Consider the following 14,835-nt stretch of genomic DNA (forward strand, 5'->3'; position numbering starts at 1 on the left):
TCTGCCTGCATAGCGTGGGCGCAGGCGCGGGCGCAAGCACGGGAGACGCGGTCGCAGACACTAGAGCGCGCGCGCACACACACACGGGAGGCGCGGTCGCACGCGGCGTCGTCGACGGAAGCGACGACGCCCATGCCGCCATGCTCCTCGCCGTGCCGATGTGGAGCAACTCGGCACTCCTCATCGAGCTGGCCTGGAGCTGCGAGTTGCTGAACTACGCGTCGGCTTGGGGGGGCAACCGGCTCCGTCGTGCTAGGTGAGGGAGGTGCAGGGGCGAGCTGTCTAGCTCGTATGGCGGGCTACCCAGCTGGCTTGTACGCCATAGAACTGCTCTTCGGAAGCCATCGGAAAAGTGGAGAAAATGGTGAAGGAGGAGATGGAGGAGCGGCGGAGGGGTGCGATTCTTGCCCGACGCCTGGCCTCATCTAAATAGAGGGCGGACGGGCAAAGCTTGGCCGGCGTTTGCGTTTAATGTCGGCTCGCTTGTGAACGGACGTGTGGCCGGAGTAGGTTTATCGGCTTCCACACGGGTTTAATGGAGGCGTATGAATGCGGCGAGGAGGCATGTTCAGCCGGGCGTGCAGCGCGCGGCGACCTCAGCCGGCGCGCCGCTTCAATGGCGGAGGCAGTGGGAGGTTGCGACCGCCCTGAGCCGCCTTCAATGCGGAGTGGCGCGCTCTACAGCGGCATGAATGCGGGCAGATGGCGCCAGGCGGGATGCACGAGCGGGAGTGGGGGTGTTTTTTGGTAGGCCGGGACGGTCAGAATTGGGCTTGGGATCGGTCCGGACTCCCGCAAACCTCCCCAGTTTTGTCTCTAGTTTGTGGAAGAAATCACGTCTGGACCGCTCCGCGAACCGATAGAAGATTGTGTTGGATGGCTTTCGTGGTCCGGACTAGGGGTGCAGAGCGGCGCCCGATCCGCCCCGCTTCGTAGGCAAAATAGATTTAAGTTAGTTATAATTAGATTTAGTTCAATTTGAACTAATCCTCCATTTATGCGGGATGCCCGCTTGCATTCCTAGTCCGGACGGTTGCAGGAGATTTAAGGGTCGGCATTGAAGATGCTCTTAGAAGGAGAACAAGGAATAAATACATCGGATCAGATAAGAAATAATACTCCTTATGTTTTAGATTTGATCACATTCTAGATTTTGCATAACATCCATATGTGATTAGACATTTGTAACTTGGAACTGTTTTGACCGTTATTTCGAGCTTAGAGCATCTACACCCGTGGACACTAAATCGACGCTCTCAAACTTCTCACTAAAGACGGCATTGAAGTAGTGCGTAGGCCGAGAAAGCCGCCCGCGCCACGTCTCAGTCACCGCGCCTAGTCAATGCCAAGATGTGGTTGGACGGGATGGGACAACTATCTACTGTAGTCAAACCAATTTCCTATCATTCATCCTTTCGACATTAAAAGGCGTGTTGGCCGAAAACCCCACTCCGGTGCTCAAATTGAAATAGCCCGCCGCTTGGCCTAGCCGGCACCTGCTTTTTAAACGAGGCCTCGTCCGGCCGGCACCACACGACGTATGCTTCCAATCCACTTCCGTGTAGGTCGGAAAAAAAAGCTCGAAGCTCGTGAGTCACTCGAGATCGATTTGTATTTTTGCTCGACTCGAAAAGAAATGAAGTGAGTATGAACACTCTATGTAGCTAGATCGAGAAATGAACTGATCTTGAGTCAACACCGGCTCTGTCGATAGCCCGAGATCATATAATTATATTACTTAATTTTGATATATATTAAAGATAAATGGGACGATTTATTACCATATGGATAGTCAAAAATAATTTATTACCATACACGTTGTGTTTGATTTTCTCAATTTTACCTACTGTACCAAACATGAAAAGTAAATTAACACTAGAGAAAATTTAGCCCCACTATGGTATGTGATCACCATGTGTTAAATATCATGTTATCTATACCAATATAAAAAGACCCAAAGAGGCAGATCCAATTAATCTCGGTTATCAAATCATGTAAATCCAACGACCTAGACTACTTCAATGTCGAGCGCTCAACACGTTTAGCGTGCAGTTAATTTCATGCCAAATATGGTGCTAATTGCATAATACTCCCTCCGTTCTTAAATATTTGTCTTTCTAAAGATTTCAACAAGTGACTACATATGGAGCAAAACGAGTGAATCTACACTCTAAAGTATGTCTACATACATCCGTATGTGGTAGTCCATTTGAAATCTCTAAAAAGACAAATATTTGGGAACAGAGGGAGTAATACGCAAATAATATTCTACTTAATATCCACATGCACTTAATATACATTCAAATTAACGTGCATTGCACGTACACATTGACTAGTTTTAGCAAAAGTTTGAAAGCAGACGCATCTACATTTTTTTCTCTTGCTACTAGTTCTTCCACGATCTCTTTTATTAAGTCTGTGGTTTAGAAATAATATTATATAACGGTTTTTATATTGTGTTGTGATCTATCTTATTTTCAAATTGTCTTAAATTATTAAATCATATTATTTAGCTCGAAACTAGCTCGAGATCGACTCGAGATTGTTACAAGCTGAGCACGAGCCATGTTCTACGGCTCGACCATGAGCTTCGCTTGGTTTGAGCTCGCTCGAATTTTTGTACAAATTGAGCTGAACCTGATCCAACTCACTCAAACTCGACTCGTTTGCAGCCCTACTTCCGAGCACCACCTCCGTCATGACTGCAAGCTCTGGAGCAATGTGGAAGAGTCTCTTGACGGAGCAAAATCACAAGGTGGCCAGCCTTGTGGCTGGCTCGCAGGTCTATCATGCACGGCGGATACATGCACGCTTGCCAATGAGCTCACTAGAGGTGAGCGGCGACGACCTGACGATGGAGGAAGCCTCCGACGATGAGCCGGTGCCCCTGCTTGCGCTGCTCCATGTCGGCCTCGCTATGGAGCAAGCACATGCGCACTTCGACGCCGTCATGGCGGAGGAGGAGCAAGTGTCGTAGTCAGTGTCGGCATTCCGGCTGACGCACTAGGAGCATCTCTAAATCCTCGCCCTCCTCGTGCACCACCGACTATCGGAGGGCCAAATCTACGGCGACTTTGCGAGCATGGAGGCTGTGGCGGTGAGAATCCGAACTTCGTGGAGGAGTAGCGGGCGCTCTACGAGACCGCGTGCAACACTCGCGAGGCGGCGTTGGACGCGTAGGCGGTCGCGAATAGAAAAGATGGCATGCACCCATTTGGCGTTGCTACGACAACGAGGTCGGTCTGTCCACGTCCATCACCGACCTCACCTCCACTGGCGACGGCCAAGGCATGGACTCCAACGAGAAAGAGTAGGGCATGGAAGACAGTTGCGCCTCGTGTCCCATGGGGACCAGTCCATGTCCTAAATTCTACTCTTCCTCACCGGCGACCACACCTTCCCGGGGGCTCCCGGGGCTCACGGCTACCACATGGACATGGAGGGGAACAACAAGGACTTGGTGGGCGAGCGCCGGGGAAGATTTAGACTAGGTTAGCTTTCAAACTCTTTTGTTTCATGAAATCAGTCAAAAATGTAATGAATATGGTCCGGTTTAAAAGGAAATTATCCGATTTGCATGAAAGTCGTTCTATTTGTTCAAATCTAGTTTGAAACGTATGCGGACGCGATTGGATGGCCGACTCTCATATCACTGTCACGGATGTGCCCGGACACGTCGGCGGACGGATACAGTGTCCGTTTAGCGGTCTGCGCTGGAGATGCCCTTGCCCCATTTGCCCTATTGCTCATACCTCGTTGCACTCGAGTGTAACATTAAACAGAGATAATAGCAGCATAAACAATAATCCATCAAAAAATATAAATGGCCTTTTTAGGCCTAGGAATTCTATAAGATAGGATTCCCGAAGAAGAAAAAATCTTTAAGACCTCTTGGTTTGCAGGGTTAGAATCATATTCCTATATATAGGATTGGCACTGATGCTTTACAGTCTAAAATGAAAAGAAAACATTAGGTCAAATCTAATAAAATAAATTGTAGTTTGAACCAAATGACATTCTTTTTTCTTCTTATTTTTGTGTTCTCAATATTTATAAGATTTGTGATATATGCCATCTCAGTTTCTACATTTTTCTCATATCTATGGTACTCCTGTCCTATGAATCAAAGACGGTCCAAGGCCCGTCTTGCATATGCAAGACAAACAACTAATTGTCTTGTGTTTTGCATTATGTTTTGCGTATGTAATCCTTCTATTAGTTTGTTTTTTCAGTTTTTGATATTTTTTTTTCATATCAGTGTTTTGGATGGGCCTTAGATTTTCGTCCTCTGAGATAACATTGGTGTCTAATATGATCTTATATACTTAAATAGTTGATCCCACTAATTTTAATTCTTTGCACTTGCCACTATGCCAGCTCGTCAAGCCACCATGCACAAATGACCCCAAAAAAAGTTTTGCCAAATAAAAACTGACGAGCAGTACAATAATTTAGTACAATAAATTCTTTGTATTTTAGTTTAAATTCTCATATTATTAATCCAAATAGTAATGTTGTTTCGCACAACTAAATCTCACGGAAATAATTCCCACAGCCAGTGACGCGTCTAGTGAGTGTCTACAAGGGAGTAATGGACTCCTTCCGTTTCTGGTTACTCCGTATATAAAAGTGCTTGAAGTCAAACTATGCAAAGTTTAACAAAATTCATATTAAAACCATCAACATCTATAATACTAAAGCTATATAATCTGAAAATTAATTCCATGATGCATCTGATGATATTGATTTTATATTCTGAGTGTTAATATTTTTTCTACAAAGTTGGTCAAACATATACGACGTGACACATGTGGTGAGCACTCCAAACTATATTTGAAAAAAAAAAGGAATGGTCAAACACATGAAATTTGACTTTTGAATTTTTTTTATTTACAGACTTAAAAAATGGAGGGAGCATAATCTCTACTGGTTAGGAGCATAGGTTAGTGCAAGGCTGCTAGCTATACTGGTGCTGGGGATCTGAAGCGTGCCTACTGCCTAGTCAGTCTTGGGCCTCTTGGCGAGGGAGTAGGCAAGCACAGAGGATCGTGGAGAGTCTGAGTGACCTTGAGAGAAGCGAGATATGCTCCTGCTGATCCTCCGCTGTTTCCTTGACCCTCTGTCGGCATCAGCAGGAGACCTGTGCCGGCAGTCTTGCCCTCTGTCGGCATCAACCTCCAACGGTATACTGCATGACTACAGTACAGTACAGTATGGGCAAAGATATGTGTCTTAAGCACAAGGAGACGGCCCAAATGTACAGCTGACGGCACAACATTTCTTTTTCTCCTCAACAAGACTTTCAGGCAATAGTTTCTGGGAACCAGAATGCACACTACAGCCATACCCATAATGCAGCACACTGAAACTAGCTCAAAATTTATTGTTTGACATTACATCTGAATTATTCCTTTGGCCACAGCTGCTGCTGTATATATGAAACCCAATGTACTGACCACCAAATTGCTCTTCTACTGACTGCACACTCCCCTGACTGACTGACTGCCTGCAAAAGGGGCTGGGTGACCTGTCTGTCCCTTGCTACATTCCACCCCTCCCCCATTCTATTGCGCATACACAAATGGTACACTGATAGTACACTATTACACAAACACATGATACAAATATCCCTCCTGCAAAAAACACGGCTGCGCGACTACCTGATCCAGGCCCCGAGGCCTGACCCGAAACAGCCATCATGTAGCACAACGCCCGCCTGCCTGCCTGTCTACCCTACGCGCCGTGGTTCCGGGCTTCAGCGGAACGAGAACGCGATCTCTTCCAGGGTCCTTCCCTTGGTCTCCGGCACACACAGGCACACAAAGAGGAGGGTGCCCATGGACACCGCGGCGTATATAGCAAAGGTTCCTGCTCGAAACCAGATGGATGGTACGTGGTAAGACACGGCGTCATAAAAGAGGTAGCAAGGAACTGGGACAGAGAGGGAGGAATGGACTGACCTCCGTTGCTCCAGTTTAGCATCAAGCTCGCGGTCATCGTGATGAGCCACGACGTCATCCAGTTTGCAAGGGTGGCGGTGCTTCCGGCAAGGCTCTTGATGTTAACAGGAAGAATCTGAAGGGACACAAGGTGGACGACACATTATTATATTTCTAGATATGTTCAGTGTGAAGTTTGCTCTAGGTAAGTTGTCACTGTCACTTGCAACTACAGATATGAAACACAAAGCAACCACTGCAGTTTTTGGTGATAGTGCAGCTAAAGCTAAAAGCAGTAGTTGCAGTCTTTAGTGATAGGTACAGCTACGGTCAGTGTAATCTTGGCTACATTACAAAAAATGCAGTTTCCTGTATGTCTTGAAGCAGCAGCTGGTCGACGAAACCACAAGAGCGACTGCAACTGCAGCGTTTCACTCCATTTCATAGGTAAAAAGCTGTGTTCGTAGGACGGCTCATTGATAAAGAAAAAGAGAGGCTATAGATGATATTCACAGACAGGAACAGAAGTGGCAAATGATAGTGGCAACAACTACTGAGATAAAATCAGATAGATGTGAGTGTAATTATTGAACTTGAGGCTCTAGATATTTGCAGCGAGGAGGAGCAGACTATACCTCAGACATTATAATCCATGGGATGGCTCCCATGCCAAGGGAAAATGCAAGCACAAATGCCTGCAGTAGCAAAAGGCAAGGCATTAAACCTGCTCACTCTGACCAATAAAACAGAGACGTATATAGACAGAACTGAAACTAACCACAAGTCCAGCCAGTGAAAGCATACTCATCACAAAGTGTAAATGAGAAGCTTCCTCTATGTTGTCCTGTTTCAGAATTGACACTAAAATGTATCAGAGGGAAACTCAGGTAGTACTGATTGATCTAGATTAGACAATTGTACAGCAAACCATTACATATGCAATTAACATTTTAAGTGGAGTTACCTTCACAAAAAATGACACAGAAACAACGAGAAGACTGATTGTCATCCCTGTAGCAGAGATCTGGAAAGTAAAAGAAATTAATCAATGCAAATCATATTTTCGTCTTAAAAAAAACTTGTCTTGTGATGTAACTAACAATGAGAAGTAGCCGTCGACCAGCTTTGTCAGTCAACCAGGTTGTTATTCCAGTAGCAACCACCTAACAATGAAAAGATCCCAATAAGTACGCAAATACCAAACCCACAATCCCACAAAGTTCATAGGCACAATGTGGATGTAACGATAAGATGAATATACCTGAACAGCCCCCAAACCACATGTTGCTAGATTACTATTTTTAAGACCTGTTTAGGAAAAGAACTTTGTAAGATATCAGAGATGACATACAAGCTATTGCTACTGCTGACGTATTAAGGCTCAGTACTGCGATATGAGCTTCCTGCGAGTACAAATCACATACAAACAGGGCAGCATCACATTTTTCAAGTGTTCCGAATATCCCAATCAAACTGCTATGGATGTGCAGCATGCTTACTAACTTTTGAATTTACCATTTAGTTCAATTGCACGTTCACAGTATGCTGTAGAGTTATTAAATGTGTGAGGAAAACTATTACCCACAAGCATGCTTAATAAGCAGAGCCTCACCAGCAGCTTTGAAGATACTTGCAGCATAGAAGAAAATGCCGTTGACACCACTTAGTTGCTGAAGTATAAGGAGACCAATTCCTATCTAAACAAGTGAAAACCAGTAAGCAAATAGAGGAACATTGATGTGTTAAAGCAAAATATTTAATGCAAATTACCAACCATAAGAGGAACACTATATCTCTTGTGTTTGATCTCTGCAAATCGTATGGTTGTCCTCCTCCTAGATGAGGCAACTGATCTCTGTGTTAGCAAAATGTAAAAAAAAAAGGTTTACATTCCCTCATATATTACTTAAAAGAAAAATGTTTTCAGACCCTCATATATTACTTAAAAAAAAATATTTTCAGGTGTAGCATAAAGCATAAAGTTGCCAGCAATGTGTACATTGCATATGACATGATTGCAACAAAATTGATCCCTGTTACTACATGTTACCTTTATTTCATTTACTTCTGCTGAGATATCAGTTTCAAATCCGCGCAGGACCTGCAGCGAAGATTCAAAATCTTCTATCTTTCCCATTTTTGCCTGGTCCAACAGTTGCTCTGTTAGATGCTTATGTTAATGTCAGCAAAAAATAATGCAACAGATCAGGTCACTTACCAGCCACCTTGGTGATTCAGGGATGAAGAACAGCCCAGGTATCAGGATTGAGCAAGGTAAAATGCCTTAGAAATGTGAATGTAACATAAATGAGTTAGGATAATATTCTGTATCAACCAATCTATTAATTTAGCAAAGCTGATTTAGAGGAGCAGGACATCTTATCATAGTAAACAAACACATGAACACAAACTAGTTTGTCCATCTTACCAAGAACAGAAAGAATTCTCCAGGGAACAAACATGCCTAATGTGTAGGCAAGCAATATACCGATTGTAACAGAGAGCTGCGTAAGAAATTATGGACAGGGTTAAAACTTGAAGACAAATGGTCAGACCAGAAGACAGACTACACTAAATCAAATGCTATTGTTTATACAAGTGCTGACCTGATTGACCGAACCAAGAGCTCCTCTCATGTTTTGTGGAGCAATTTCTGCTATATAAACTGGCACCTGACAACATGAAACGAAATTTTCAGACAGAAAGTAATGTCAGGCATGAAAATATCCAAGTGGATGCAGCTAGAGTGCCCCTAAAGTATAAGATATTGTTCATCAGTGAACACCCAATCCAATAAACTTCAGAACAATCAGTATGCACGAGTTCGAATGATATCTAGATATGCTATTTTAATGCAAAGTAGCGCTGAAGTTCAATAGCATTCATGAAAATCCCCAACTTCAATACCCAGCAAAAAGAGAGGTTCTAAGTCAAAAAAACCACAACTCAGCTGCACAGCTGTAAGTCCACACAGAATATCAGCTTCTTCAGTTCCTCCTACAGGCTAATTAAGTTGATTTTGATCAAGAAAAGAGTTTGATGTTTTCATCCTTTTCTGTACAGAGACTGAACAGACAGAGAAGCTACTTTGATGATAAATACTGTTGGATTATGATTAGGCCAGGGGAAGCTACCATATCATAGGCCATACCAACAGGCAACAGCGCATCTTTACGCCCTTGATGTCCCAGAATAGGAAATACAACTGCTGTTTACACTTGGTATTTGGTTAAGCTTAAATACAGTCTACTCTCCCATGTGTTGGGACTTGGAACTTGGGAGCTGGGACTTAAGAACCAGTTGCCGAAGACAGCAAACGAATTATCAATTCATGTTTGGACTATGGAGTGAATTTGTTTACAAGGTTAGGAGCAGAAGGATACAGACCGTGTAGGATATCACACCGACCCCAAATCCTTCCAGCAAACGGCCCATGAACAAGAATGAGGAATCCTGCACAGAACAATTCAGAAGTAAGTTAAACTGACGAGCATCCCTACAAATAACAGTGGTGAATTAAGCAATCTTACATTTGCAAATGATATTGCAAGCCACCCAATGATGTTCGGGATCGCGGCGATCATCAGAGACTGCAGCAGGAATACATTAGAGAGCATCGTCAGTCAGTGAGTGCTCGACTGAATCCAGTTCCATCGGAAAATCCCAGGAGCAGATCCGAGAATCCAATACTCCGTACATCTAACAGTACAATTGTCGGTCACAGGAGCAGACAGAGGTCAAAGGGAACTGAAACCTCACCCCTTTACGGCCGATGTACTCGGCGATCTGGCCACTGGCAATGGCGCCCACCATGGCCCCGACGTTGGACAGGGATCCGAATAAAGAGAACTGCAAGCAAAGAGACGGCATAAAGCAAAGGCCATGGAGGCAAGAAGCGTAATAAGACTATAAGAGGAGAAGAACCTCGGAGAGGGTGAGGCCGAGGTCGGCCATGATGGCGTCCTGGGTGGGCGAGGAGTAGCCGCAGGTGAAGCCGAACTGGATGGGGCCGAGCGCGACGATGAGGGTGCAGAGCAGGGCGGAGATGGAGCTGTCGCGGAGGCCGTAGGCGGAGGAGCCGAGGCGGTCCATGGCGCCGCCGCCGGCCGCGGACATCCTGTACCAGCTGCCCGTGTGCAGGAAGGGCTTGCGCAGGTCGGACGCCGAGGACGACCGGCCCCCGCTGCCGTCCTCCCCGCCGCTCTCGTCCCGGAAGCTCATCGCGCCGCCGCCGCCGCGCGGGCTCGGATCGGATTGGCTCGCTCGCTCGCTTCCGTGCGTGGCACGATTCGCGGGCGTGATTGGGGGGATGGGGAGGACAAAGGAGCGAGCTTTGTGGACGGAGGATGGACAGTGTCGCTGTGTTTTCTCCTCCGGTTTTCCTTCCGTGTGCGTGTGAGATCTGACGGACGCACGACGGTGAGCTGGAGACAAGAGAGAGAGAGAGAGAGACGCGTACCTTTCCACCTGTTTGGCCCTTTCCTCCTGCTATTATTGTGAATCTAAAATTCCAAAAAAATTCTGACCGTCGAATGCTCACGTGTGGGATCCCATGGGAGCATGTACAAATCAGTGTGATACAATTTTGTTTTAGTTTTCTATATGGGGCCCATCTTTCTACTAGTAAATATGTACAGGCAATTGCATGTTGATATTACGTACCTCAAATGAATGTATCTAGTGCTAAAATAGTACTAGATACATCGACAAGTAATTCCAGACGGTGATAGTATTATATTAATTACATGAAAATGTTAGGTGGATATTATGTGCGCATTAATTATGTGATTAACACTAATGTTGAATATTTGGTATGGTTTAATTGCATGCTAAAAAATGGAGTAATCTAGGTCATTGGATTGACCTGCTTTGCTGGTCAAGATCATTTGGATCACTGGATTACTAGGTAGGACTAGTAAAATGCCCGTGCGTTGCCACGGGCTTTTGAAATATTTTTGTTGAGAACATAATGCATGTTTATTTTTTACATATAGAGATTTTTGCTGAATTTATGTAAACATGACGCATGTCAAATTTCACATGTAGAGACAAGATAGCACGGGCACAATCGGGTATTTATTGAATTCCAATTCACTTGCAATGTAAATTGATAAAAAATTAATGATATATACATATAGAGCGATGATCTAACTAAAAATTCATTATAAATTAATATCTAGTTGTTGCGCTTAAGAAATTCTCACACAATATCAGGAATGTTGTCTTTAGCTTCATTCGCACATTTGAGTAAGTACTCCCTCCGATCCTTTTTAGTTCGCATATAAGATTTGTCTGAAGTCAAACAAAATAAATTTTGACCAAGTTTATAGAATAAAATACTAACATTCAGAATGTGAAATCAACAACATTAGATGCGTCGTAACATTAGTTTTCATATTGTACAAATTTAGCATTGTAGATGTTAATATTTTTTCGTATAAATATGGTCAAAATTTACGAAGTTTGACTTCAGACAACTCTTATATGCAGAGTAAAAAGGACCGGATGGAGTATAATAAAAACTTCTTCCTTAGCTTATACACATCTTGCACAAGCAACGTGTGACAGAGCATACTTCACATCTAAGGTCTTAAAATGTGTAATGGAGAATTCTCATGGTGCTAACCGGACGAACTAATTCTTTACCATTTCATCAGAGCATAAATAAAGCATAAAAAACCATAATAGCCAGACACCTCCCTGCAATTTCCTAAATTAGTATTATTTTGAATATAGTGATAACAAAAATAAATGCTTGTATTTTGAATGTCGAAGGTTTTGTAGTACATTTGTCACAACATTATGAAATTTCAGTGGTTTCCAGTTTTGCTCCTCGCTCACTCACTCACTCACTCACTCACCCACTCGCTCAGTCGCCTCCTCAAGCTCATTCCCCTCGCTCACCCACTCCCCCAAATCCCTAGCCCGCGGCGGCGACGCACCTTCCCGTCACCTGCGCCGGTGACTCAGCCGCATTGGTGCCCTTCTCCTCAGGTGTCGCCGCCTAGCCTTCTTGTCCGCGTCGCCTCTCCCTTTCACCCACATCCTTTGCGCCACGGTCGAGCCAAAGTTGATTGTTTTAGCGAGGTCGAGTAGGAGCATGAGGAGCGTGGGCACGACGACCTTGTCATGCTCGATGACAGCGGCGACGAACGCTAGCGCTCCTCGTTGCCATCCCTGACGCTGCTGGTCCGCTACGAGTTACCTGTCACCTGCTCCCAGGTCGCCCCCTAAGTCGAGCTCCCCACGCTCGACCTGCAAGGTTTGCATTCTTAATTTTCCCCACACATTTCCAATCTCTAGAGCCTAGGATTCGGGGAAAGGCAAGAAGAGATTCTGGAGCTGATTGTGACTGTTTGTTGTTGTGGATGGAATATGGATGCAGATGTGATGTGGCCAAGAACTGCTCTCTGCCGCGGGAGTAGATTGGAAAGGCAAGGCGCAAGGAGAGATTGGAAAGGCTGCTGCTGCTCCTGGACGATGCTGCTGCTGCCGCCGCTGCCTCTCGTCGATTCGGGCATGGTAAAGACCACTCGGTTGCACTACTCCATGTGTAGATGACTGAACTTGGGTGTGAAATTTTGATGCCTCTGAATTCAGTAAACTCAGTACTCACAGGAGTACACTTTCAGTACTGTAGGAGTACATTCAGCCTAGAGTATTGTACTACATGAGTACTTTCAGTACTGTAGTACTTGTATTGTTTCTTAGAGTATTTGCTTGGAGTAAATGTAGTAGTTTAACTGAAATCAACATTTCTGAAAATCATGTTTATCAATGGGTTGCATGTACTATAAATCAACATCTCTGAAATCATGTTTATCATGTTGTAGTATTCTTTTTATCAGGATTTTAGTACTCTTGCTTGGCTCAAACCAAACTGATTCTGCTGTAGTACTCATGTTGTAGTATTCTTTTTATCATGCCCGGAGTACTTTGATGGATCTACTGGGCAGGCACCAAACTGATTTTTAGAGTATACTCCATGTTTCTCCATTTCAGAGCACATTCTTGGAGTGGATTTGCATTTCAGAAAGTTTACAAGTGGGAGTACATGAAGTACTACAGTTTAAATAGAGGAGAAGATGGTGCCTGCTCCATGATGATGCCGCCATCAGCTACGAATTCCTCGAACATGGCGAGTACTCCAATGCTTGTATTCCTATCAATGTTTACTGCTGTAATCATGGAGTAGTTAGCTGATGTAATCATGGCCGGAGAAATGCACCATTAGTTGGTAAGAAATAATGTCAGTATGAAACCTCTGATAGTAACTGTTTTTTCTGTGACGAACAGTACCAGGTTTCAACTTTATTTGCCCCATTCCATGTTTTAAAATCATTACCAAATAATATGAAGCATGATATAACAATGTTCAAGCTGATTCGGTGAATCTGTAGTCTATACTCTACATATTACACCTCACTGTGTGTTCCCCAAATATTCAGCATTGCAAAACGAAGAAATATTAAATACAAGCTTCACTATTGATGATAGTGTGAAACAATATACCATATTTTATTTTTCCTGGGAGCATAATGGACTAACTTGTCAATGTAACCTCGGTTGTATACTACATCTACATCCCTGTCGATGAACATGTGCACTATTGAACTACCTACGCATCTACATCTCTATGAAGATACATATACAACTGCATCTTGGTGAAGGAAATATGCCCTAGAGGCAATAATAAAGTATTATATATTTCCTTATATCATGATAAATGTTTGTTATTCATGCTAGAATTGTATTAACCGGAAACATAATACATGTGTGAATACATAGACAAACAGAGTGTCACTAGTATGCCTCTACTTGACTAGCTCGTTAATCAAAGATGGTTATGTTTCCTAGCCATAGACATGAGTTGTCATTTGATTAACGGGATCACCTCATTAGGAGAATGACGTGATTGACTTGACCCATTACGTTAGCTTAGCACTCGATCGTTTAGTATGTTGCTATTGCTTTCTTCATGACTTATACATGTTCCTATGACTATGAGATTATGCAACTCCCGTTTACCGGAGGAACGCTTTGTGTGCTACCAAACGTCACAACATAAATGGGTGATTATAAAGGTGCTCTACAGGTGTCTCCAAAGGTACTTGTTGGGTTGGCGTATTTCGAGATTAGGATTTGTCACTCCAATTGTCGGAGAGGTATCTCTGGGCCCACTCGGTAATGCACATCACTATAAGCCTTGCAAGCATTGTGACTAATGAGTTAGTTGCGGGATGATGTGTTACGGAACGAGTAAAGAGACTTGCCGGTAATGAGATTGAACTAGGTATCGAGATACCGACGATCAAATCTCGGGCAAGTAACATACCGGTGACAAAGGGAACAACGTATGTTGTTATGCGGTCTGACCGATAAAGATCTTCGTAGAATATGTGGGAGCCAATATGGGCATCCAGGCCCCGCTATTGGTTATTGACCGGAGACGTGTCTCGGTTATGTCTACATAGTTCTCGAACCCGTAGGGTCCGCACGCTTAACGTTACGATGACAGTTTTATTGAGTTTTGATGTACCGAAGGAGTTCGGAGTCCTGGATGAGATCGGGGATATGACGAGGAGTCTCGAAATGGTCGAGACGTAAAGATCGATATATTGGACGACTATATTCGGACTTCGGAAAGGTTCCGAGTGATTCGGGTATTTTTCGGAGTACCGGAGAGTTACGGGAATTCGTATTGGGCCTTAATGGGCCATACGGAAAAGGAGAGAAAGGCCTCAAAAGGTGGCCGCACCCCTCCCCATGGTCTGGTCCGAATTGGACTAGGGAAGGGGGGCGCACCCTTCCTTCTTTCTCCTTCCCCCTTCCCTTCTCCTACTCCCACAAGGAAAGGAGGAGTCCTACTCCCGGTGGGAGTAGGACTCCCCCCTAT

The 14,835-nt window shown here is 44.3% G+C and overlaps 1 protein-coding gene and 1 long non-coding RNA gene across 2 annotated transcripts; one reads left to right on the plus strand and one right to left on the minus strand.

The window, feature by feature from the left end:
• Positions 1 to 5,350: 5,350 nt before the first annotated feature.
• Positions 5,351 to 10,350, minus strand: LOC123183246 (sugar transporter ERD6-like 4). Its single transcript, XM_044596014.1, has 17 exons — positions 9,864 to 10,350; positions 9,699 to 9,788; positions 9,470 to 9,529; positions 9,327 to 9,392; positions 8,546 to 8,611; positions 8,368 to 8,443; positions 8,158 to 8,222; positions 7,990 to 8,082; positions 7,714 to 7,794; positions 7,552 to 7,636; positions 7,201 to 7,247; positions 7,040 to 7,102; positions 6,904 to 6,963; positions 6,718 to 6,783; positions 6,575 to 6,634; positions 5,961 to 6,075; positions 5,351 to 5,868 (listed from the first exon to the last, which is right to left on the minus strand). The coding sequence occupies exons 1-17, from the start codon at positions 10,158 to 10,160 to the stop codon at positions 5,756 to 5,758; spliced, it is 1,503 nt and encodes a 500-aa protein (XP_044451949.1). The 5' UTR covers positions 10,161 to 10,350; the 3' UTR covers positions 5,351 to 5,755.
• A 1,755-nt stretch (positions 10,351 to 12,105) lies between these two features.
• LOC123177617 (uncharacterized) lies at positions 12,106 to 13,228 on the plus strand. The gene is made up of 3 exons (XR_006489027.1): positions 12,106 to 12,201; positions 12,325 to 12,461; positions 12,942 to 13,228. It is a non-coding gene; the product is annotated as an uncharacterized lncRNA (long non-coding RNA).
• Positions 13,229 to 14,835: the final 1,607 nt, after the last annotated feature.

Source organism: Triticum aestivum, chromosome 1D (assembly GCF_018294505.1).
Source record: "Triticum aestivum cultivar Chinese Spring chromosome 1D, IWGSC CS RefSeq v2.1, whole genome shotgun sequence".
NCBI lineage: Eukaryota > Viridiplantae > Streptophyta > Magnoliopsida > Poales > Poaceae > Triticum > Triticum aestivum.